The sequence below is a fragment of the Alnus glutinosa genome, chromosome 6 (assembly GCF_958979055.1).
Source record: "Alnus glutinosa chromosome 6, dhAlnGlut1.1, whole genome shotgun sequence".
Lineage (NCBI taxonomy): Eukaryota > Viridiplantae > Streptophyta > Magnoliopsida > Fagales > Betulaceae > Alnus > Alnus glutinosa.
This window is the reverse complement of record NC_084891.1, coordinates 611502-638117: the sequence shown is the minus strand read 5'-3', so window position 1 is coordinate 638117 and position 26616 is coordinate 611502. Positions and strand designations below refer to the sequence as shown.

The 26616-nt window shown below is 36.0% G+C and overlaps 4 protein-coding genes across 4 annotated transcripts; 1 reads left to right on the top strand and 3 right to left on the bottom strand.

Annotated features, from left to right (window-relative positions):
• Positions 1-3798: 3798 nt before the first annotated feature.
• On the bottom strand, positions 3799-4929 carry LOC133870534 (protein ASPARTIC PROTEASE IN GUARD CELL 2-like). The gene has a single exon (XM_062307698.1). It carries the CDS (start codon positions 4927-4929, stop codon positions 3799-3801), a length of 1131 nt encoding a protein of 376 aa, XP_062163682.1.
• Positions 4930-11417: 6488 nt separating this feature from the next.
• On the bottom strand, positions 11418-14343 carry LOC133870108 (large ribosomal subunit protein eL15z-like). The gene is made up of 4 exons (XM_062307157.1): positions 14187-14343; positions 13861-14027; positions 12182-12379; positions 11418-11807 (listed from the first exon to the last, which is right to left on the bottom strand). Exons 1-4 carry the CDS (start codon positions 14188-14190, stop codon positions 11562-11564), a joined length of 615 nt encoding a protein of 204 aa, XP_062163141.1. The 5' UTR covers positions 14191-14343; the 3' UTR covers positions 11418-11561.
• Positions 14344-15647: 1304 nt separating this feature from the next.
• LOC133870081 (uncharacterized) lies at positions 15648-19907 on the top strand. The gene is made up of 4 exons (XM_062307121.1): positions 15648-16303; positions 17960-18158; positions 18737-18830; positions 19326-19907. The coding sequence occupies exons 1-4, from the start codon at positions 15873-15875 to the stop codon at positions 19643-19645; spliced, it is 1044 nt and encodes a 347-aa protein (XP_062163105.1). The 5' UTR covers positions 15648-15872; the 3' UTR covers positions 19646-19907.
• A 472-nt stretch (positions 19908-20379) lies between these two features.
• On the bottom strand, positions 20380-26616 carry LOC133871066 (DNA-directed RNA polymerase III subunit rpc4-like). The gene is made up of 9 exons (XM_062308419.1): positions 26461-26616; positions 26288-26346; positions 26079-26139; positions 25114-25153; positions 22862-23100; positions 22718-22781; positions 21397-21488; positions 21067-21303; positions 20380-20740 (listed from the first exon to the last, which is right to left on the bottom strand). Exons 1-9 carry the CDS (start codon positions 26494-26496, stop codon positions 20588-20590), a joined length of 981 nt encoding a protein of 326 aa, XP_062164403.1. The 5' UTR covers positions 26497-26616; the 3' UTR covers positions 20380-20587.

The window sequence follows — 26616 nt, the reverse complement described above, 5'->3', positions numbered from 1 at the left end:
GTCAGAAGAGACTATTGTGGCTACTATCAAATGGGAGGTTTGATCGAGGTTGCTGGCTAAAGGGAGGTTTAAGGATCTGTCTAGCCACCTAGGTATTGTATATAGGTGGCACTTACACCCTTTATTGTAGCTTGTATTGTTGGTTTATTTTGTTTTGAGCTGAGATAGTCTGATCTGTAGTTTGTTTGTTAGTTAGTGATACTGCATTGTAGTTTGCTTGCTGCAGGCTTGTTTAGTTATTGTGGTCTGCTGTTGTAGTAGGCCTTTGCTCCTTTTTTTGGATGTGTTCCAGTTTTTACGGGAGGGTTGTATTATCTTTTTGGTGGTTTATAAAGCTTTAATTCATCCAAACAAAATAAAAATAGTTGATCACTTTTTTATTAATAGGGGAAGCGAATTAAACTCATACATGCATCCAAAATATTGGACCATGTCCTTGTACGTTAATTCCTCGATCACCCTCCATATCTTATTTAGAGACAAAATATATCTCTCTCTAATGGTTAACTTCAATGGTTGCTGGTTGTTGAGCTCCTTTAACTCGCCCGCACACACAATATCCATCTACGTAGTAGCCTCTATACGGACAATATATGAATCAAACGCATACATTCAAGATCATTAACGCAACTAAGTCCACCAGCTCGTGCCACGCATGAGAATGATACACCTGTCATGCATATATATGTCAGTTGTACATCATATTATTATAGTAAAACATCAAATAAATAATTAATCCTAAGTGCATCGATCTATATATACATGATCGAAGAGAAATAGAAACTAATTAACATGTTGTAGCCAATAAGACGAACAAGAAAGCCATCTTGAAAGAAATCTTCTCCATCGTCTTCTTAGGGATATGATTATTGTAGGCTAGAGAGTTATTTGCTAGCTTGTAGTAATTGCTTACCTCCTCTGTTCGGAATTATATATAGTACTGTCTAGTTTTAAGTTTTTAAGGCATGTAATTAATGAGAAATGGACGTTACAAATTTAATATACAATGATAAGATAGTCTTCCTTTTAGGGGCATGCATGCAGCTACATAAAAAATCCCATGTTTCAAGGAAAAAAAAAAAATGTTAAATGAGGCATTCTTAATCCTAATAAGGTAATAAATTTGTATGTTAAAACCACCAACTAGTTTCCTTTACAAAATGTTTTGTTTAAGATTCAAATTGAGGATTCCTCTCCCGGCCCTTTTTCTTTGTAGTACAATTGATTTGTCATAAATAAAGAAAATCCGCATGATAAAGATAGCGTGTTATTAGCGACCATAATTTTCAATGGAGACATGTTATATGTACATCTTTAATTTATACATTTTCCATACATGTCTTTTCCAAATTAACCATGATATTAGATCTGTAGGAGCCACATGTAGATTATTGTGGGTCGTCTTACAAAATATCTAGTGGTTAATTTAGAAAAGAGATATATGAGAGATGTACAAGAGATATAAAAAAAATCATCTTTCTTTTAAGTGCCGTATCAATTTTGATATCAGTGACAAAAATCCTTAGTTTGACTCGGTTCTATTTAACACCCTCATGGTTTTCAATTTTTCTAAAGACGAATCATATATCGCATATGGTGTTCAATTGTTTTAAGAAACTAATTCCATTTACTTTCCGTTAGGATCATCTACAAATTAAAATGAGTCATATGATTTTGTTAATAGTAAATTTAGCAAAAAAGAAATGCAACTATTAGACAGAATATTTTGACACAAAAAGAAACGTACCATCTAGGGTGGTGGCTTAGTAGTCCCATAAAAATTCTCAAAGTACGTTGTCCAGTACATTAGGGCACATATTCGAATGTCACAATGAAAATCTTCATATATATACCTAATTAGTGTAAACTATTATGAATCTCACTAATGTCCCTAGGTAATTAGGTTAAACCCGTATGCCTTTTTAATTATAAAATAAAATCTTCTAACAAAGGTTAGGATCAGCCTCGCTTGAATATGGAGAACCTTTGATGGGATTTGTCCATATTTACGTCATGCCCACGGAAAGCACTGATCACTGCGGCTTTTCTTCCTCTTCCAAAGAGAGTGGTCTATATAATTTTTTTCTTTTGCTTTTTCCATTTTAGTACGAATGTGTGCTTTAAAGACTAAAGTTGTTTCTTTCTAGAAATGGCTAAAGTTATTTTTTGACATGCACCCGCAGTGCGTTTGAGACAAACCTGAATTTGAACAGGAGAAGAGTTGCATGGTTTTTATATTTGAGAAGCATTTCATTTGAACAGGAGTACTGGATCCGAATTCATTTGAGACATGCCTTTTCGGACTGGATTAAGATAAGGTGCAACATTTATACTTTAAAGTAGCTTTTACACTGTGATAAGGTATGGATGAATTAAGATTTTTAGAAATTTATTTTTCAAATTGTTAGCAATTTAAACAATAATCGTGAGAGTTCTGATCACATGAGACGCACAGCTTAATTAAATAAATTTTAGACTAACCACTTACCCATTTGGACGTACAAGTGAGTCACGTACATATTCGAGTCTCTTAGATCAATTGTTGGACAAATACAAATTACTGGAGATCCTAATCGCGTAGGGATTAGTGAGGGTAAGGGAGGCCCCACTTGTACGTACGTTAGAGTTACGATTGGTAGAGACCAGCAGTTATTAATCGTTAAATACGAAATTAGCATTATGCATGGTATCCTTCAATATTTACTTTCAAACACACATATATATGGTCCCTCTATAGACTATAAAGAGCCAGCCACGTGCGTGAACGTACGTCCTGGTGATGTTCACATGCACGCTAACTTCTTTTTCTCTTGGCGCCATTGATAAAGGGATTCAAGGCCAATTATCTTCCCCCCTTTTCAAAGTAAAGGCCAGGGTTGCTAATTTTGGCAATCAAACCTTTTCTGCCAAAGGAGCCAAAACGTTCCTTATCAGAAACCTTTTTCTGTCGATTTTTTTTTTTTTTTTTTTTAAATAATAATAATAATAAAATGTTTAGATGATGACGTGGCATGATGTAGTATGCCAGTAAGTTCAGGAAACGCTAGTTTTTATATATAAAAATACAGGATGTAAGCCCCGGATCGGATTCCATTTTACGAGAATTAATGTTAATTAATTAAGCCAGTTTCAACTTTCAATCCAGTTTAAATGGAAACACATTTTCTGAGATATTATTGGGGACAGATCGATGTACGTGTGAGGTTTGGTGCCACGAGTTGGCCGGTAACGTATGATCGAAGGAAATGAACTTACAAAGAGTAGCAGCACTGCGTACGTAACTGCGTTAACTTTTTCTTTATTTGGAAGATAGAGATAAGAGACGTACATCTTTTACTAAATGAGTCCAACGATCACTTGAAACTCGTCTTTTTCCTGTTTTGGAAGATAAAGTGATCCCTACGTGAATATAAAATCAGTTGCATGCCAAGTATGCTGCAAGCAATGGCAGCCGTTTGCTGTTTGTAGTCATAAAGGCCAAAAAAAAAATATGGCGCTGATGTACATGGACATTATATATAGATTGTAAGTTTGTGACAGACCGAAAGAAAAAGTTATAAATGAAAAATTTGTTACATCCAAATTGATTGAACATAGAATAATTTAATCACTCAAACAGAGAATAATTTGAAGGTTTAGAAAGAGTTAGAGAAGGGAGAGCGACAATTAATTAAGTTACAGAGGAAATTTCATTAATCGGTACGGTTTGTACGTAGCGGAAGGGATCAGACAGGTTAACAAAACTCACGAGAAAACAATTATGTATGCCACAAACTTTTTGCAAGTTCCCAGGGATACCTAACAAAAATTAGGCCCAAATCCTAAAAACCCACCCCAATCAATTGAAATCTGGATGCCGGCTTGTTGGAAGGTCCCGATTGTAACAAGTCTGGTAGAGGTTGGTTTGAAGGCGAAGCAATAAACTCCCACTTCGTCGGCCAAATACAAAATATTTTTGGCAGAAAGGGTGAGGGTTGTCCCGATCTCACCGAAGTAAAAGGAGACGGTTGGCACTTGAACCGTCCCCAACCCCGTCAAATTAAAACAAGTATCGAAAACAGAGTCTTCGGGAGCACGAGGGAGGTTGGCTGCTTCTGCAACATAGGCATCGCGAAATGCCTCGTAAGCCACTTTTGGCAGGGTGGTTACAAAGGATATGGTGTCAATAATAGCCCCACCATCGCCTTTTGGTGTCAACTTGAAAATCCCTTCAGGGAGGGACACCCGCCTGGTTCCGACTCCAAGGCCAGAGAGTTCCACGTAGTACCAAGTGGGGTTCCATGGGTTGTACAGCAAGGAGACCCATGTAGGGCCATCACGATATGCTCCAGGCCCAAACTCCAACCACCCGGACGTGGTCCCCGAACTTGGCAAACAGTAGCTGAAAACACCCCCAGCCAGCTGATAGATCTGACTCAAGAATGACATGCCCCGCCAGTCCTGTCCGAGGCCCATAATTCCGGGGATGGTTGTGAAATATCCCCTGTTTTCGATTCCGCATGATATGGCTATATTCCGAATGGCCACGCCTCCGACTGTGATGGTGTCAATCCCTACCTTCCCTTCGGTGTAGGACTTATCAGCCAAATGCAACCTGTAAAGGCACTCACCCTTATGACAACGGGTGTTGGCGAGGCGCTCACATCCCTCGAGCCTGCAGGACAGTACTTCCGCAAATGAAGGCGAAGCTGGGGGTTGACACTGAACCCACAAGGCGTTGCTTCCTACGTCAAGGACCAAGTACATACTGTTTGGGGGGCTTCCAATCCCAACTGGAATAAAATACGCCGTACGGTCATTGGTATAGATCTCAGAGCGAAGGGAGGGCCTTATTTGGTCGTGCACTACGTCGAGCTTCAATGCCAACGTAGTGCACACCAGCAAACACAAAAAACCCAAACAGATATTTCCCAATAAAAAACACCCCATGTCTTCCTCAATGAATTAAGATGGAAGATTGGGAGGAGGAGTGAAGCAAGATGTGGGAGTGGGAGCTCAGTGACAAGAGAGAAAATTGCATAGACTTTGCAAGCAACTCGGTGATGAAGAACATTAATATTGTCATGGGTATTTATAGATGGCCGGGGAGAGACATAGAGAGAGCCAAACTCATTAAATAGTCTTTTCACATGCTTGTTCACTCTAGCTAGTTTTTGGCATCAGAGTGATGGACTTTAATTAATGAAGTGGCATGGGGTTAAGTTGAGGCATGGAATTGCTAAGGCCGGGTTCTAACGAGTACTTACTGATCAGCTTACAAAAAAAAAAAAAAAAACCTTGATAGAATATATCCATCTTAAACAAATTGTTTTTAAAGGAATTGAAAATTAATTGATTCGTACGTAGTTTCAACAAACGTACAGACTTATAATTACCTTATTAATTATTATGATTAAGAATGCCTCATTTAACACTTTATTCCTTGAAACATGGAGTTTGAATCTAAGCTGCGCGCATGCCCCTAAAACGACGAATATCTCTCCACATAATTCTGATCAAATTTTATCATTATTTGTGAACATCAAATGTACACTCAATGCATTTGACAGTATGAGACCTACTTCATATGCATGCATGAATCCACATCACATGCATAAGGGTCCCATGTTGTCAAATGCATTGGGTGTTTACTTGATGTACGTACACCCAGTTATCAAATTGTTGAAATTATTAATCATAAAGAGGTATTGTTCTAAATCTGGTATAATACTCCAGTTAAAGAATAAGGATAGTGGGGGAAGGATAACCACTTACAAGGATTTTGTAGTTAAATTTTTTCGGGTAAAATTAATTCACTTCGATCAATAACTAAACTCTCTTTTGAGATGGGCTTCTTTTAAAACTAATTAAATATTTTAAAATAAAAGATAATTAGGATTTTTTTTTATAACTAAACTAGCTAGTAAAAAAGCTAAAGCAAATTTGATTCTTTTTTAACTAAATTGGTAAAAGTAAACAGTCAGGACAGTAAGAACACTGAGAAGCTGGTGGGATTGTATATAAAGGAAATTAGTAGGTTGTTTAAGCTAGCTTCATTTTTTCCTTCTTTTTTTTTTTAATTTTCTTTTTCTTTTTCTTTTTTTTAAAAAGAAGCTAAAGGTAACATCTTTACCTCATAAATAGAAAGTGGTCAGATTATATGCTTGGGTTTAGAGAGAATATGATTGAATGTGATGCATGTGAGAGTTGGCATGATCAAGTTGGCATACGTGGCTAGCTCTTTATGGAGGGACCATATGTACCTTTGAAAGTAAAAATTGAAAGACAGAATAATGCTGCAAATTAAAAAGAAAAAGTTAAACCATTACGTAAGCCATTTGCCCTTGTCCCAACTCCTAAAGTATTAGGTCTAAAATTTGATCTCTTTATAGTGTGTATATATATATATATATTTTAGTTTAAAAATGCCATAAAAAAATTTGAAAATTTCTTCTAAATTTTATTTATTTTTATAAATTGAATCTTCCAAATTTTTTATTTTTTATTTTATTTTTTTGTTCCTCGTTGCCCCAAAAATCTAGTTCCACTTAGGATAAGGAATTAATATATAGGAGACAAAAATATTAGAAGTCACATGCATAAAGTTGACGTATTTATTGAATTACAAAGTGGAATCGACTTTACCCATAAATATCAAAACATAGACGTAATTACCTTTGTTGTAGACAAGCCTAAAAAGGTTGGAGGAAAGTGACAAAAAACACAATGACATGAACATGAATGTGAATCCCTAGATCTCTTTGTACGTCTTAATTAAGCAACTCCTTCTAATTAAACATTTAAATTTAATTAAAAAAAAAAAAAAAAAAAAAAAAAAAAAAAAAAACTTGAAATTATTCAGACAGATATATGTAATAAGGTTTTTCGGTTCATTAATTCAACAGTTAACCCGTTCTCATGGACCGATGGGCTTTCGGATATTAGGGCCCAATAAATATTGTTACGTGTACGTCTTTCTTCTAGACTGATCATTTAATTATAGATCAACAATGTTAAAACAGTTTTCGATGAGATTATTCTCGACAGATAATAATTTGCTTTTCCATTTTGAGAGAAATCTAAGTATACAAATTAACCATCTAAGTTATAATAGTCTTTAGCCAATTAAGAGAAGTGGTAGTTTTGATTAACAAAATGACTAGTAAAAAAAAATGAAAATACGAAAGTTCATTGTGATCAAGGCAAATCTGAAAACAAGTCAAAAGAATCTCCCAAAAAAAAAGCCATTACTTGGGTATCAGAGCTAGAATCCTTAAGGTGGCATGCATGAGATGGTCCAATAAATTATAATACGCCCGTTTTCCTCATCAATGCATAAGCATTGTATGCCATTATCGTAGTACGTGTACATGTGAAGCCCATTACTAGGGGCTATGGGTAGGGCTGAAAAAACGAACGGTTAACTCTTAACTGCTTATAATCGCTAATCGTTAAATCATTTAATTGCTTTTAAAGGTAGTTAAAAATAATCGCTAAACATACCTAGTGGGGCGGTTAGTAATTTTTTGTAAGGCAACCGTTATATATACATATTATACAAAATGACGTCGTTTTGCAATAGGGTTTAACTTGGTTCTTAACTTCTTATTTTTTCCTCACGCCGTCAAACCCCATCTCATTTGCTCTCATCTCTCTCTCTCTCATGCGTTCCCCCGGACTAGGCATCCCTCATCTTCTTCTTCTTCTTCTTTTTGCGTAATTTGCCTTCTACATACCTATTGCAATGATTGTACATAGCTTTAGGGTTGTCCTTATCAATTGGTTCCACTTTTTTAAAGTGATCCCATACAATAGGCTAATTCATGGGTGGTTTTTTGGATTGTGTCTATTGTGATCGGAGGAAAGATTCGGGGCTTCCAGCATTTGCAGAGGAAGGTGTTTCAGGATTGTCCTCTACCATAACAGGGTTACTTGCATCACTAAGATCGAGCGTCTTCCATATGTTACTATATAGATCATAAAATGTACGTATTTAACAACAACCAACAGAACATATTACATTCAATCTATTATACTATATAATAAAGTCTATGTCAATCAATAGAATAACAAAAAATAGCAAGGTAGAAGATATAAATGAAAGCATAACCAAATGATACTGCGTATACAACAAAACCATCTATGTATGAAATCTAAATTAAAAGACTCTAAATTTAGAGTCCAAACATCTATGTGAGTCCAAATAATGTCTCGGTTATTCAGCTCTCATTTTAATGAAATATTACATGTGCTGACGTTGGTCTTACTTATTAAGATAGAGTATTATATATAAAATATTAATTAAAGAAATTACAAGAAAAGAAAAAAAAAAACATGTATATTATCATAGATAAAACAGTTTTCCGATCACATGAAAATAAATGACAGGATGTTTATAATAAAGCATCGCAAATATGAGAAAATAGAACCATCTTTGGAGCCTTGGAGATTCTGAGTACCTATCCAGTACTACATAAAACACGTATTATGTGCATGCAACATATATAGGATGCATGCATATATATATACATTAATTGTAAAAGTAAAATTAATGGGAGTGAGCCCTTGAAATTAAAGTTGGGAAATAATCGTTGGATACAACATGGTGCATGCGCGCTGTCACGTTGGAGAGTAGATATAAGAGGCAATTGAACATAAATTGCACTGGAACTGTGGGCTAGCTAGGCCCCTAATTTCGCCTATATATGCATGCATTGCAAAAGAACAAAATATATGTGTATATATATATAAACACCAGAGCTTTAATCTCCTTTTTTCTGCAAGCACATTATATAGATTCCAGATTCACTAGTGGTTTTCTTTTGTTTTTCCTTTTTTTTAGTAACTTTTTTTTTTGCAAAACAAAAAATTAATCGGTTACGTTGTTTGAATTTTTATTTTTCTTGTTATATAGATGCACTGTATATATAGCATATGAGTTTGCGAGGCTTTTTGTATCCTAATTAATTAATCTCAATCTTCCAAAATAGAAAAAAGCAAATGCACACCTTTGTAAAGTCATTTGCTCGAATGTATATACGTACTCCAACTTAGGTACGTAACACATGCATGGACCATAAGTCTTTCATGGGTGAAGTTGAGAGTATAGACAATAAAAAATAGATGGCTAAGTTTAGGGCCCCTTATAACCTCATTGTGCTCAGCTTAATTGGTGATCGAAGAAGCTTGGGAGCTGAGAGCCTCTTCACATATAGGAATAGGTAAGGGGAGATAGGGTCCCCTTGACGAATCCATTGAGTAGGAATAATCTCTCCCACAGGATTCCAGTTAACCAGCACTGATCAGTAAGAAACAGAATGAACACAGGCCATAATCCAGGTTATCCACCAATTAGAAAAACCCAAGTCTTCCCATAACAGATTCCAGAAAAACCCACTCCACCCGATCGTACGCCTTACTCATATCAAGTTTAATCCTCATATACCCCACCTTACTCCATATGCTAGTCTGCATGAAGTGCATGGTCTCATATGCTGCAAAGATGTTGTCAGTGATCAAGCGACCTGAGATAAAAGCACTCTGTGTACAAGACATTATATCTGGCAAAACTTCCTTGATCCTATATATTAGCAAGAATCTTGGAGATTAACTTATACAAAACATTACAGAGACTAATCGACCTAAAATCAGTAACACTAACAGGACTGCTAGTTATAGGAATACAGGCTATGTGAGTAGCATTGAGCTTACTATCCAAAATACCAGTCTCAAAAAGAAAGGAAGATTGCTTCACCGTCTCCCAATTGTGTTTTTCTAGGGCACAACGAAAAAGTTCTTTTAAAAAAAAAAACAAAAACAAAAACTTTATTAACTTGAATAAAATTAGGGGAAAAAGTATTTTTAAAATCCAAGTCTTTCAAATGATCATTCTTCATGTAAAAATTAAAATCTTCTCGGAGGCAATTGCTTGCAAGCTAGGAGTTCAGAATACAATCTCAACAGACGTCAAATGTAATTGAAGTATAATATCATGAGTAATGTTATACTCCACACCAACATGTCTTTTCGACAATCACATTGTTGATGCTGCATGGTCGCCCGGCCATGCCATGCACGTAAAATGGTGTGTTTCTTTGGTAAGACCATGGAAAAGCAAGATGGGTTAGCCATATTTGTCTCTATCTGTTGGGAATAATCTCACTCTTACCGGCCCATTGAGAATTGCGGGTCTCAAACTAAGACAACAAAATTTCCGGGAGATAGAAGCCCCAATTAGTTATCCCCCGAAAAAACTATTTTCGGGAATAAGCGACATGAGATACATCTAGATTGAGTCTTGGGAATACGTATACAAACATTCCGGAATCGAGATTCAACTCATCCAACCGAGGCTCGGGACAAGCAGGTCTTGCAAACTCAGATGTCAGACTCATCCCAAGAAATCCGGATATGAGAGTTTGGACAATTAAAAGTAATGTGGGTTATCATAGTTGAAGTGTCATTTTTCCTATAATGACATCCTACCAACACACTTTCTGTCAAAATTATTAACAAAAATCAAGTGGATTTTCTATCTTTATGAAGAATTAATTGCTATACAAATAAGAAGAGTGAGAGGAATATTCTTCAATTTCAATACAAAACTTTTTGTAAATGAAATTGATCGGTGGTTCTAACATACAGATTTAAGAATAGATTTAAGAATGCTTCATTCTTAAATCTGCCCGCTTGTACACCCATATTTTCAAACTACCATTTAATTGACAATTAATGTCCCACAAACTTAAGATTGCGATAATATCATTCCAAACTACCAAAAAATTTTAATGTCTCAAATGACAAAATATCCTTAATAAAAAAAAATTTAAAAAAAGAAAAACAAAAATAAGGGGGAGTGATTAGAAAAAGAGGGTGATTTACCCGAAAAATGATATTTTTACATCTTCCATACATCTTTTCCACCTTTAGATTTATAGGACCCACATTGGGCCCCATAAATTTAAAACTTAATTGTCTGTAGATGTACAAGAAATATATATAAAATATAAGTGTATCATTTCTCATGGGACCCATACAATGTATCTTGGTATACAATTGTTGTATACCAAGGTAATGTACAAGAATTATTAGCCAGAACTAAATTAGAATTGTGCCAAAAAATAAAAAAATAAAAAATAAAAAATAAAAGTAGTTGTCATTTCACCCTAAAGACTTACGTTCTTTGGGCTCAAAAGGCTTGCTCTGTAACAAATACATATTTGCTTGGACCAAAGTTAGACCGAAAGTTTCTTCTTAGTCCATTAAGCTGGTTTAGTCAAGAGTCGGGCTTGTATTCTTTGGGTCCAAAAAGCTTCTCCATTAACAAAGAATCAGCACAAAGCATTTCTTTAACAAAGAACACAAGTAAATTCCAGTAACAAGAGGCCTGAAGCTTGAAATGCAGTTATGTGGTGACATATCCCAAACCAAATTCAACAAGCACAAAACTGAGAAGTTTGAGCATAACCAGATCAACCATGTTCAACAACTCTAATTCAGAAAACGTAAGTTTCTTAAACTAAAATCTTACAAGAGATCGATAAAACTAGACAATAAAAAAAGCACCAAAAATGTCTTGCAATTTAACGGTAACGGCGAAGAGAGAGAGTGTTGTTCCTCTTCCAAGTTGCTCTTCTCGAAGGCCGTGCCTTGTGATGCGTGTGTCCCTTTCCACGGAGACCTCTGTATTTCTTCCCAGCAGAGGTGAGTCCTCGAAGTTCTCTGTGCTTGTGAACCGGTTTGCAGATCCACGTGATCCTTGGGTCATTGCGGATCGCATTGTGGGCAGGATCAACCATGATAATCTCATAGTATTTGTAAGTAGAATCCTGCAAAAAAAAAAAACGGAATTAATATGCATCAAAATATGAAAAGTGAAATTATAAATGTTACAACAAATGGCATGCTTAGAGAACTTGACAAAAATTTATCCGAAGGGGAAGACAACACAAAATTTCACATGAGAACCCTTTCAAGAAAATTCCATGCCCAAACACCAGTCCACAACCCATTTTCTCACAATATTTTTCCAACTGTTAATAAGACATTCAATCGATGGGTTCCCACCATCATTCAGAAGTCTTGAGTATTACAAAAAAGAATGCCTCTACAGTTCTAAGTCCCAGTGCAGTCTCCTTTTAAAGTTGCAGATGAATGAACAAGTACAAAAGTAGTTGTGAAATACAATACATTTTATACATACCTCATTGAGCCAGTAAGAGTTGAGAACCCTAAGACCGCCCAGTTTACGTCCAGCACGCTCCTCTGCGACCGAGCGCTTGCTGCGTTGGAATTTCAGTTGTGTGACACCCTGGTTTGTGGGTTTGCCATACACAATACCCTTAGGAACTGGTCGCTTCCGTCCGCCACGTCTTACACGTACACGATATATCACATAACCCTATTGAGAATATTACCAGTCACTAAGTACAGAGCGCAACAGGTAAATTATAAGTACATCATCAAAGTAAGTATAGCAATTGCTACTGCAGCATAATACTCGAGAAAGAGATGCAATTGTTCTTACCTTTCACAAACATTGTAATATGGCATTTAAATAAAATGGACAATTCAGTGCATCAGTAGATTGTAATGCCAACTGTCTTCTTCTTTTTTTATAAATAATAATCAAGTCTTATTAAAAGCGTTAGGCCCCCCTAAGTACACTGGAAGTATACAAAATGAATCATCAAACTAGAAAGAAAAACGAACAAGAAAATCGACATAACTAAGCGACAGTGGGAACACAAAAGCCACCATCTAGAGATACAAAGTATGAAAAAACGAAGCTAAAATATCCTCCAAGGACCTCTCCAAGTCCTTGAAACACGTATTATTATTTTCCGTCCATTTTTTTTTCATCTTTACCTTCTCCTTTTGTTTTAAGCTCAGCTCTAAAAGGAGATCATTAAGTACATAGGATCTCTTTTGGTGTAGTCAACAACACCAACACCTACTACAAACATAGTAAGCAAAATGAAATCCAGAGAAAATCATTCAGGTGGTAGCAATACCATCACTGATATCCTGAAATATATCAATCAAACAGCAACATTTTGCAAGAGCAAATGCTATTCAGTTAATGAAGAACGGAGTGCGCAGATGCCCAAGGGAAAAAAATGCAATGGAAAACTAAATCTTAAAACATTTATGGACACTATTATGATGTAGCAATTTTCTGAGCAACAGTTAGAAGGATGTTTTTAAGGACTCATCCGCAAAAACATAAAAATGAGTATATGGAACAAGTAGTGTGTGTGTGTGTGTGTGTGTATACTTTCTATCAAACCCTTTCACTCCAGCTGATTGCTGAGAATAAGGGATCAATGCAAATTAAACCTTTCCTGGTGTCAAAGTCTTTTCAAATTTATAGACCCAGATTTTCAAAACTGAAATCATACCTTCCTTCAGAAAACCAAGAAAAGAATAGCATTTTCTGAAATGCAAGTTCAATTCGCAGTCTGAGCCTTTTGAACTTATATGGTAAGCAAATGACAGATGGTAGCTCATGAAGTTTGATAGGAGGTATTAGTCACCCAAAAACCAAAAAGCAACTTTAAGATTTTATGTATATATCATTCTAACACAGCATTGAATTTTGTATCCCGAATTAATGCAGGCTAATGCAAATTAAGTCATTACAAAGAAGTCTCATCATGGTGTTCAAATCAAAACTAATATCAAACAAAAGGATTCCTCAAGGACTTAAAACAATAAAATAATGCATGCAGGACACCCCCAGAATCAATAATCACAGAAATATCAAGCACACAAATCAAGTATATGTAAATGTAGCAAAACTATGAGGAAGGGAGTCAATGAGTCTCAAAGGTCAAGAAGACGATACAACGCATATATGTGGGCATGCATATATAAAGAAACCTGCTTGGCCTTGTAGCCCAAGCGGCGAGCCTTGTCGGGGCGGGTAGGATGCGTGACGCGCACAATGGAAGGGTGCTGGCGGTACTCCCAGCACCTGACTCTCTGCAGAAACCTCATCACATCCGACTGCTTCTTCCTCCATAGCTCCGACACGTACTTGTATGCCCCTATTCAGACCAATCCCAATATTGTATCAACCCCACATAAACATTGAACAAAACCCGCCACAAACTTTATGAACACAAAACAATAATACCCATTTTCAATTCACAGATAAAGATGCAAAGGGAAAGTGTAAATCAAAAAAAGAGTGTATAAATCCATACCCATTATCTAAAGAAGCTTTTTTTCTCTCTGGGTTTCGAGGGGAAGGCTGCGTGGGAGGCCAATATCGGAGACTGCGGTGTCGATGGGGTTCAAACTTGAAACTAGGGTTTTAGAGAAAATCATATCATGTCACTGTGAGTTCTCTGAAAGACGAAAATACCCCCTTCATCGTTTTTTTCCAGTGTTTTGGTGATGTGTCTTAAGGGCTTCTTTGCCTTTTCAAAATTTCCTTTTAGATTTTTATTTGGAGGGTTCTTGAGCCTGAAGGGCTTCGGGGTTTTGTACATACTACATTTGGGCTTTGGGGTTTTAGATTGGCCTCTTCTTCTTCTTCGGCCTGGTTGTTCAAATTGCAGTTATAAAAGTTCAGACAGACACCTCAGTAAGTGCCCCAATAAGGTTAATTTGTTGGAACAGATGGGCTCTGCACCTCAGATTATCCGATAATTAGGTTTCATTTCATCTTGAGCTTAGCTCGGGTAAGTTACAATTCGGTTAATAAATTGCAGTCAATCCTGATCTCTTTTTCTTTAGGATGACTTTGTTTCTTTAATTTTAAGGAAAATTACAAATTTAATTCTTGTAGTTACACCGATTTATGATAAATTTATTGGGGTATAAAAATTTGCTCATAGCTCATTGTGATAAGGAAAAAAAAATAATTGACTTTTGTCCAAAATTTTTACGAAAACCAATCAAATGATATGTAGCACCAATTATAATATGACATGTGTCACTTATAATAAAAATATGTAAAAAAACAAATTAAATTCAAACTCATGCCAATCCCCAAGTTTGAATGCATAAAAACACCCAACATAGAAAAGACTCTGTATTTGTCCTAGATTTGAGATGAAGAACATGGCAACCTTAAGTGTGTATTTTCATTTGTCAACAAGATAGGTGCTATAAATTTTCTTTTGGTCTTTGGCCCACATGGACTCCATTAATTCAATGATAACTTCAAAAAGTTAAAAAGGATGAAAAAATACCAATAACAAAAATGAATAATTTCTCTTTCAACATTAAGAAAGAAAAAAAAAATGTTAAAGAGCACTGATGAATGACAATATTACATTACGCGTGGCACACAAGATGAAACAAAACAATAATAGATCGGAAATAGCATGTTACCTTGTTACGTGAATTATTACGTCAACTTTTATAAGTGATTAAAGGAAAAATTTTAGTACCCAAAAGTTCTTTAGGCATTAAAATACTAAACTAAATTTTAAAAAATAATTATGTAAAAAATAATTTACGTCCAAACAAACTAACCATAAAATACTTAAAATCCTAAAGTAAACATGTAAGTCTACGTGATAGTGACATAAAAAGTATACCATAGTGATTGACTTGTTTACATTGCAATTAATATGTCACAATCGCATTAATTATAATAGAAACTTAATTATAAAGCAAGATGTTACGTATATAGTATACTAAGCGAGACAATTTATAGAGGGAGCACTCGAAAAAGACTCTCGGGCGCTTATCAGACAAACAGAAGAATCATTCTTGAAATAGACTCGAGACGCCAATGGAACTTGTTCCAATCCTGTGACCCTATCCATTACTTTTATCGAAAACATCACCAGTCAGTCGGTCGGTCGGTCGGGGAGATAGATTTCAAAAGGCAGAGACAGTGTGAGAGAGAGAAGATATAATAAGAGATTCTTCTGTCCATGTTTAGTGGCAAAGGCATGGGAGGCGGAAGTGGAGGAGGAGGCATGTTGAGGACAGTTGGGAGAGCAGTTACTTCTGCGAGAACCACCGGCGTGGCTGCTGGTGGGGCCCTTCAGGAACCCACTTCTTCCTCCACCAATGCTACCACTACTGCTACCAGTCCGACCTCTAGGCCTACCCATAAGCCCAGTTCCTCTACCCACCTTTCTCTCTCGTCCAATTCTTCGCCTTTTGCTTCACATAATATTCCCATTTTTGCAGCCTCTGGGGTACCCACATGGCCTCCTCCTTTGTCTCAGTGCGATGAGTTTGACTGGGTGGCTGTGGATGGGTGCGAAGATGAGAGGCCACATGGGTATTTTGATGATTTTGTTCTTGGCCCTGTTCCTTCCAAGGATGAAGTCCAGGACGCTGTCTCTGCTCTCCAACAGTAAGATTCTAATTCTATTTGCCCAGAAAAATAAGATTCCAATTTTATTTAAACTAAGTCTAGGATTTCCTTTTTGTTGTTCATTATTTTATATATACATATATATATATATATATATATATACCCGGGTAATTAGAAGGGGAAATATTGTAAATTTGTTGTTTTTAAATTCCCATCGATTTTTTTTGTTATTGTTGTGTTGGAGTTTTATGATACATTGGGTGGAGCAAGTACCTCTAGGAAGATCGATTTTTTCTTTTTTTTTTTCCTTTTCTAGCTTTGTCATTAAAGCATCAATTGCTTCCAGTATAATTATATCACTGTGGTTATGGCGGTGGGGTTGGGGATGATGGGGATGATGGTGGTAGAATATGACAAGTGCATTGAGTTTCCCCAACAAGCAATTCTTGGATCAGGTGTTATTTTTAAAGTATGCCTACCTTTGGTTTAATCTTACACACAATAACGTTGAAATAACGTTGATGGTGATGGTGATGGGGATCGCTATGACAATAGAAATGGTGATGCTGAATATATGTAGCACATAAAGGGAAATATGTAGCCTGGAAGGGTAAATGAAAGTAGATGAATAATTTATAGGCAAATTATTCATTGATTTGATTTGTATACTTTGCTGGCAATCGAAAATGACTCAATTGTCATATTAGTCTTAAATATTGTAGAAGAAACCACACACGTTTGGCAACTGTGGTCCACTTTATTCTCATTTGAAGTCGCTTCTATGCTTCATATATTGTTCAATCTATAAGCAATGTCTTGGTTTATATACATGTGGTCAAACAGAATAGAAAGCAGAAATTTCCAATATTGCAGTGTCTATGTAGTCTAATTGTTGATGACTTATTCATACCGATTGCAAGATCCTTAGAAACCCAATAAACCTGCACAAGAAATTCCTGTCCAAGAACAAGAAGAAATCTTCAACTCAAAAGGTCTATGAAAGTTATAAAAAATAAATTTATGAGAATAGACTCCAATTTTTTTTCTCATCCAACTCCTTTTATGCTCGATTTGTGATTTGATTTGGAGACAAAGATAATTGTACTTCATTATTATAATATGATTGAAAGCTAGAATTTTTTTGGTAAATTTCTGTGAGAGAGATGCCAGGATTAAGTGCCGTAATCAGTCCAGAACAGAGTATTAAAGGGTTTGTAATCTAAAGAAGCATAGTGACCAGTATTAAAGGAAAATTTGTTGCTCACTTGGAAGTCATTTTCTGTTGACCAGTATTTTTCATTTGTACTAAACACTGGAAAATTGAGAAAATGTTTTAAGTCAAAACAGATGCTGCCTTACATAGTCTGATAATGCTATCTCCTATAAGATGTTTAGCATATGATGCAAATGATTCAAAACATTTTTTTTTGATAAGTAATAAACCAATCTCATTGAAAGCGTAAGACACCCCTTATTACATTGGGAGTATACAAAGAAAACACCTAAGTAGAAAGAGAAATTCAAAACATAATTTTCATGAGCTGTTTTCCCCCCATAAATGTTGGCTTATGACTTTAAATATATATTTTTAGGGATTATCTAATCATATTTTCACTATGACTATTACATTGTATAGTTGTAACATTTTCTGTTTCTGAAATGGTTTTTAATTTATTGGGTGTTTGATCCTACTAGATACTCCAAGCTTGTCTGGGACAAATTTTCTTTTGATTCGGACAAGGATGCAGCAGATCAAGTCACAAGTCCTACTGGGTCGGAGTTAGACTGGGTGGAGCCCTCGTTGCATCTCTGCAATTCAAGAACACTGCAACCTCTTGGATCTGATAGAGTTTTTGATGCATTTCATTTAATGCAGACTGAACCGTCTGTTCAGGTGCCTTATACTCGCCAAATCTAGGTTTCCATGTAATCTGTGTGGATGAATTATTTAACATGAACTTACTGAACTCTTTTTGTTCTGTTTTTTGGTGAAATATTGTAGGTTGAGACTGTAGGAGAAGATTAAAGATAATTGAATTTGAGATTTATAGTTTCTTTTTTTTAATATCATATATTTTAGTATCACAGAAAGCGTTGGCATATTTAAATATTTATAGAACTTTGAGGGAGTGAAATTGATAATAGAAAAATGTGGCAACAATATCTTTTTAAATGCCTAAAATGCTTTTGACAAATTTTATGAGAAATTCCTGATCAGAGTTGGAGCCTACGCACAATATCATTAGCAGTTATGTCTATTGAACTTGGGTTAAAGCTATATACAAGATAGAATGCATGTGAATTGAAGACTTAACAACTGGAAGTGGTAGTGCTTGTGATCTTGCTCTAATGTATAGAACGGCTATAGCTGTTTTCTTCTTATGTTTTACACTTATTACATTAAAGTCATATGGATTTTTCTTTTCTCTGACAAGATTATTTTTGTTTTTAATAAGGGTATTTCTTGTGTAGAGAATGGTCATATCATTATCATCAGATAAAGCAGTTTGGGATGCTGTTATGAATAATGAGGTGGTGCGGGAGCTCAGGGAGTCATACTTTGCAGGTTTGTAGATTTTAGTTTATTATGTTAAGTGTATTTGATTAATACATTTCAAGTTATAGAGGAAAGTCATATTTATTATAATGAGTGTTGCAAAATATTTGTATTTCATTTTATCATAACCTTCAAATTCTGTATGGATCTTGTATTTCTGACTTCAGTCATTGGTTTTTCCTTTAACTGAATGTGCAAAAAGCCCTTGAAAGGTGGTGATATTTTGCTATATAGGAATAGGTCATCTGATAAAATGGGAATGGCAACATGCTATTTATTCTTTTGAAGTATTAAGTATTTAATCTAGAATGATTAGCCAATTATAAATAAATTTTCATTAGTAGGGTAAGAATAAGGTGCTGAACTTTCGATGCTCTAAGCAATGCTTTAATATCAATAACAAACTTTAGTTTTCTGATTAATTCTTACAATTCAGGGATATGTGATCTTCATGAAATATTTTGGTTTATTACTGATATGTTGGACGTGAAATTTTCATGATAGATGCAGTTGAAAACAAGAATCCCCTGGATCCAGATGAGAGTTGTGGGACTTCTGATGACTCCAATGAATCAACGAATATATTAAGGCAGATTTTTGACAACACCAAGGCTAAGTTCATGGAAGTGATCAATAAAATCACAAATCGCATGAACAAGTTATTTGAGTCCCCTGATGACGAGAAGACAACAACACCAGGAGACACAGCAGCAGGAGCCTCGGATCCCTTCAAGAAAAGGCTAAAGACGTCGTTCTTAATCTCGGTTGTGGTCCTGTTGATTGTGGTGTTGGGTCGAAATGTCATTAGACCCAAAAGGGCTTGACCCGAATTTGACGACATGACAGGTGCTTTTCCCCGGCGGGAACTTGTATAGGTACAAGTTTACCTCCGGCCAAGTTGTGCTTAGTGTATTAACAATGGAAGTGAAGACCTTTCAGCTGGCAGGGTATGCATGGTGTACCTCTCTTTTCTGCTTGGATATGTATCGTAAGTTTCAATTCGTTGCAAGGGTGTGGAGATTTATTTGCAGATCATGTACAAGATTTCCTGAAACAATTTGAATTATTCCAGTCCCATTTTATGAACTCCGATCCCTTTTAACAGAGAAATTCCAGCAATAAGAGAGTCCTGGAGTCATGACACATTACTGATTATCTGGTGGCAATAGATATATGCTTGTTAAAGCCACTTGATCGCAAAACATAACCGTTAGGGGTAGTAATTTGTGATTGTGTGTTGAATTTGGATCGTTTCAAGATTATATAAGTCAATTTTAATTCGATTTATTTAATTAAACGGGTTAGATCTTTCAATTTTAAAAATTCTAACATGTTAATTTTGTATTAAGTTCATGGATCGCATCAAAAATAAATATTGTATGTCAGATTTAGGTTGTGTAGAAAAATAGGAATAAGATTATATAAGTTAATTTTAGATTAACTGGTTGAATTAAATGAATTAGTCTTCTCAACTTTAATCCATTAATTTTGTGTAGATTTTCGAGGTCGTTTAAAAGATTATCAAACCTTAATTACTGTTTGCCGAATAGACGAAAACAGACAAAATATCTCCTTTTAATTCTCTAGAATGGATTTTGTGAAGGGATTTGACAGTTCAGAATTTGACATCCTAAAGGTCAGCACAAGCCAACTTGTCAGCAGTTTAGTTACATATTTACTCTTTAATAACTACCTCTTTGCAAATGCGCCTATAATAGCTCTCTATCATGCTCTAGCAGTTCTCCCACCATGAAAGGTCTTTTGCACTAGCCCAAGTCAATTACGCTATCCAACAGGGAATCAACATCAGGGCTTACGACAGCCCGTTTCCCAAGCTCTCCCAGAACACAACACTGTCTTTCTGCAAGGTTGATTGCTGCAACATCTTGAGCAAATATGCAATCTGAACCAGGTGAAACCTGCACATAAACCAGAAGCCCCAAAAACTTAATTTTTTTCTTTCTTTCTTTCTACATATGATCGCTGAAGCTACTAATTTTGTAAGGAATGGAAAATATGACCCCTACCAAGGGGGTTTTAAAACAAGTCACTAGACAGTCTAGACATACTAACTTATCTGGCAAAAAGATGAAAAAATATAAGTTTTGGCTGGACAAACCAGCAAGAAATTACTGGTGTTCTTAAAAGAAAACTTGGCTTGGTCCTTCCAACTGCAGGTAAGGAAACAAGGGAGTGTCTGTGCGTGCATGTATCCTAGTTAAAGCAAGCTCATGTTTTGACTCACATCATACAGGGCATCTCCTAGCTTTAACTTGATTGCTCCACTCTTGTAGACCAGCATTTTGCCCATATATCCATCTGGCAACTCTTCCAACCTGCAGCCCTTGTTTGAAACGCCTCCTCCATCCGATGATGTATGGGTTTCAACTTTCTCTTTCCCCTTTCTACTAGTCGATCGCTTGAGAAATGGCAGACTAGCAGGAAGCTTAAAGAAAAACATCTTTTCTTCCTCACTTTCCACCTGTCACCAATCACCAATTTGTAGTAAATATGGCTAAATATGTTGTTCTAGTAAATATGCAACATTATCTAGACATTTGATTTGATAACCAACCATCAGCCCAAGGTCTGAAGCAGGATTTATTGTATTTTCATCGTACTCTGTATTAGCTGCAGCCTCCCCAAATTCTGCTTCATCAAGAATTTCTGAAAGCAAAACAAGCAATGGTATTTAGCATTACAGAGTTAGATGAGTTAAATAAAAATTACAATAGGAATCGCTGAAATAATCACTCTACACTCATTACTGAAAAACTATACTGCAATCACTAAAATAACCACTTAACACAAGTCCCATTTGTGACATGAACATAATCCTTTGATACAAGATTGCTGTTTAGCTTTCCTTATTCTTTGGTACAATGGGTTATATGAATATCTGATGAAAGCATGTTTGCTTAAAAAATTTTGTAAGAAGTTTTACCATTTCTGGGTATTTTCCCTTTTGTCTTTTTTATGGGTAGCCTGATAATGAGGCATAATATTAATATCAGTCCTTAGTGTGATGATTTGGGAACTCGAGTAGTGATTAGTATGTGAATTAGTCTTCCTGTATATTGACTACAGACCTAGGGACTTATGAATATCGCTAATATCTGCTAGAATGTTTAAGTGCATTAAACCTAAGTTAAGTCTTCCTGACCCTGTTTAGTAATCCCCCTCCCCTCCCCTCCCCTTCCCTTATGGGAGAATTTTTTTTTTGAGTGTGAGTAAAAAGTGATTGATGTGATATAAAGTTGAAATAATTTATATGGAAAAGTAGAAATTTTTTGTTTTGTAGTGGATTTTTTTATTTAAATAATAATAAAAAATTGTTGATGTGATATAAAAAGTAAAAAAGATTAAGAATGTTTTGAGTTGATATTTTTTGGGAAAAGTAAAAATAAGGGGAAGGGGGAGGGAAGGGGGTTATTAAACGGGGCCGACAATTTTGAGCTGAAAATGTGGATATGCTGACTTATTGGACTACAGTAATTTTATTAATTGTTTGTATTTCTCCTTCATTAGCATTTTTAGCCTTTAGCTTGCTAGTTGCAGCAAGAATTTCGGTTTTGCAGCCTCACTGCTCAGCATTATGCCAAGGAACAAAGAATGATAGTGAGAAGTATGCATTAATATCAGTCCTCACCGCCTCCAGGGTCACCTTTATGTTGGAGTTACACGTTCATAGATTCAAATGAAGATCGACACGAATATAGATTGCAAAGAAAAGGCAGTTTTCATTTATTGAAGAAGGCCGAGGGTTATATTTACTAACAATTATTTTAGAAGATGGCCATATGTGACAAGAAGAATTTGTCTTTCTTCACAAGGATAAATACTTGATATTCATCTGCAAATGGAGTCATTATTTCTGGATGCATCTAAAAGTATACCTGGGTCACCAGAGGAAGGCATCCTCAAAGGAAGAGTAGAAGGATAGTAAGTGTTGTGGTAATCCTGCAGAAGCATCAGGGACATTAGATGCCCAGTACATGAGCAAGAGAGAGAGAGAGAGATCCATGGCAGTGATTTCTTACCCAAGGTTCTCTATAGTCTTTCTTGACAAGCTGCGCAGATTTACTGGTAGAATCTTCAAAACACGCTTCTCTGACATTTTCATTGGCAGCTGAAGGTAAAGATAAGAGAGTTTGCCCATAATCGGAACTTTTTGTGTCTGAATCGCTGCTTTTACCACCACTCCCATCCTTAGCACTACCGTATCTCTTTATCTGAGTTGATGCCTTATCTCCAGGACCAAATGCAACTTGAATGGAAGCTGCAGGTTCGCACACCAAACATAAGATGAAAACTGGATCCACAACAATGTTAAAACCAATGATGATGATCATTACAATTCACATTTCCTCATACTGTCATACATGTTATATTGATGGATAATACAGGCTCTTCCATCTAGTTCGGCCCATCCAAAGCATGCAGTTTTCTTCCAATTATATGGAAGGGTTTTTTTTTGGATGAATTAATACTTTTATAGCTCAAAACTCAACAGAACACAAAATCACTCCAGTAAACACTGGAACCACAAACCCAACCCAGCAACCAAATGGAAAACAACACAACAAGCAGCAACAACTGCTAAACCAGTAAAACAGAGCTCCAACAAAGACAAACAGCAGAAACTAAAAACACCCCCACGAGTTCAAAACAGAACCAAACATTTACAAAAGTGAATGAAGGTTCCAACAGTGAATGAGAGGCCTATCCTTAGCTTCAATCTGAACCGATTTCCTAGCCAAAATCCTGGATCGCACCTCCCACCTTATCTGGCCTACAATGGCTTCCTCGGACCGGGGGAAATTTCCATGAAGCAGGCATTTCTTTGCCTCCAAATGTGATAGATGCAAGCACCTAGGCAAAGCTTTGCAAGGCAAACTTTGAGACTTTTATCCTTTAGCTTAGCAACACTCCACACCACAACTGAGTCCCAGTCAAAAAGGAGGAGCAGAAAACCCACAATCATGTATGACAGAGTACCATATCCGTCTGCTAAATCCACAGTGGAAGAAGAGATGATCACAACAACTCTCCATACAGCCATAACAAGATAGGCAATTTGAAGGCCCAGCATATCCCCATGCACACATTCTCTGTTTAGTAACAAGAGCATCACGGAAAACCAACCAAAGGATAAACGAGTGTTTAGGGATGACCATGGAGAACCACACCAGCTTCCACCAAATCACAGGGATCTTCTTCTCTCAAAACCTCCCACGTAGCAGCACATGAGTAGACTCCATTGCTAGAGTTCCAAACCGGCAAGTCGGCATCCCCAATAATCACTTCAACGAGCCTACTTTGAATCTCTACTATCTCCTCTGAATGAGCAAGAGGCCAATGCCAAGCACCTTCTCTAAGAATGGTAGAGAGCTTAGCCCCTAGAGGAAAACCCGAGTCATAAACCACTCTGTAAGCAAACTTATCAAGAAGATATCCAAAAGGATGCCAATGATCAAACCATAGAAAAATATTCCTTCCCTTGCCAACCTTGAGCCAAATGAACAATTTAGCAATATCCCTTAGTTGAAGCAATTTTTTCCAACTCCAAGAGCAAGCTTTTGGGATAGGAATCTGCCAAAAACTTCTCTCTCAATTTATATGGAAGGGTTTACACCAACTGTTGAGCTTCTTGAGCAACTCCATAAAAAAAAAAAAAATTGAACAAAAAAGGTATTTTTTACTTAACTTTTCACTTCTCCTTAGTCACTCTACTGATGTCCTTAATATAAATCTTCTCAGGACTCCACAATTTTCAATCTACATATTTATTTCTAGAGGAGAAGCCTTTGATCTCTTCGTGGTACTTGCACATCAAAATACATACCAGTCTATCAAATCCTAAAGTCGCATTTTAGACCAACTTTCTCTCAATTCCATTGACATACCTTCTGAAACATGTTTTTCTAAACTGTCATTTGTTAATCTGGCTCTCTAATCAGAGGGATGAGCTTCTCCATGAAGAATGGGTGTTGGGTGTTAGATAACTTATGCCTAAAAGAAATGGATACGAATTCATGGTTTACCTCTAGGGCAAGAAAAAATAAATAACAATTTCCACGGGACAAATTCAATGAGCTCATTACTTCAAAAGATGCTTCTCAAAACTGAGAAGTTCAAGTCACAGCAGTTGAGTCACATCATCTATCTATCAACAACTGAACTCTGAAGCCTTTTTACTAACGGATTCGAATGTAGATAAGGAAATGAATGTTTGATGAATTCTAATGTAAATTTGGGAAAATAATAATGAAAGAATATGATGAGAAATTACATTTCTTTTCGTCTTTAGGCCTCCGTCTTCCATGATTCTCCTACAAAAATGAGAGGCAAAGAAGTCAATGTTGATAGCAGAGAATATCTCATCAAAACAACCGAATAAAATGTCTTCTTGAAATAAGCTCATTATCAAAGCTAACGAATGTTGCATTGTTGTCAAACACATTTTCAACTATGAAATGGGGGAAAAAATATCATGCTTCAGATTTTTTATTTTATTTTTTTGAATGAAAGATCTGAGTACTTTATTGATCAAAAATGACGAGCATAAAGCTCTTACATCACAAAGCATAAAACTCTGTAAAATCATAGCCACATGCTTTAATTTAACAGGAAGTTAAGACAAAAAAAAATGTGAATAAGATTAAGATTGTCAAAGTAAATGATTAAGAATTTGCCACATCAGTATCCATCACTTGTAAAACGTGGTAAAATGTGATAAATATTAAAGTAAAAAATATTAGATCCATAAATGTTGCCGTGATAAAATTCTAACAATTTAATTTGAAAACAATATTTGTGATTTAAGGAACTGCATATAGTAGAATTGTAAAGGAATTTCACCAAAATAGTAAATCTCATACTTAAGGTTTTATTAATCTTTTTTAAAATATAATAAGATCAATTATAAAGAAGTAAAGAAAGAAAACCTTTTCAGTAAGCTAAAATAATTGCATTTGGGCAAAGTGTTCTTTCTTCCAGTTGCCCAAAAATAAAATGATTCCTGACACACGTCACACCTAACATGGTTATTTAAAAAAAAATTAAAAAAAAAAAACCCACTTGATGACTTTAAGTCTTTAACAAATGTAACCAAACAGGAGCTTAAGACCACAAACACCGATTTATTTTTTTTCCTCGCCAACCGTTTCTCGGCAACCAAACAGAGCCTTAAAAAACATTTGTTATTAAAAACAGAGACCCAAATATGTTTTATAAAAGGGGGAAAGAAATACACACATTGATGCGGCGAAGCAGTTGCTGGACCTGCTCAGCTTCTCCATCTTCGTCACCAGCTTCGCTGCATCGAAAAATACATTGAAAACAAAACAAAACAAAATTTCATTTATTTGAAATGATAATTACTATTATCCACAACCATATATAAGAGTAATGCGCAAAATTAGAGAGAACTAAAAAAGCGAAATGAAGGGAGATTATCAGATTACGTTTTGGGAGCGGTGGGTTTGAGCCTTCTGCGAGGAGGGGCTTTGGGAGCAAACTTGAGCTGCAGAGACAGATTTAATCACACTTTTCAGTTCGAATTGCAAAGATTTTTAGAACCCAGATCCCAATTTCGAATTCAGATAGATTTGGAGGCCGTGAAAGAAAGCGTTGTTACCTTCCTAGGGGCCGAAGAGGACTGGTCTGGTTCCATGGTTTTCAGGTTGAAGTGGAAGAAGACGACGGCGACGGCGACGACGAAAAATGCCAGAAAAGGGGCAAAAGTGAAGGCACGGCGTTTCGAACGAGAGACCTCAGAGAGGAGATGAAAGTA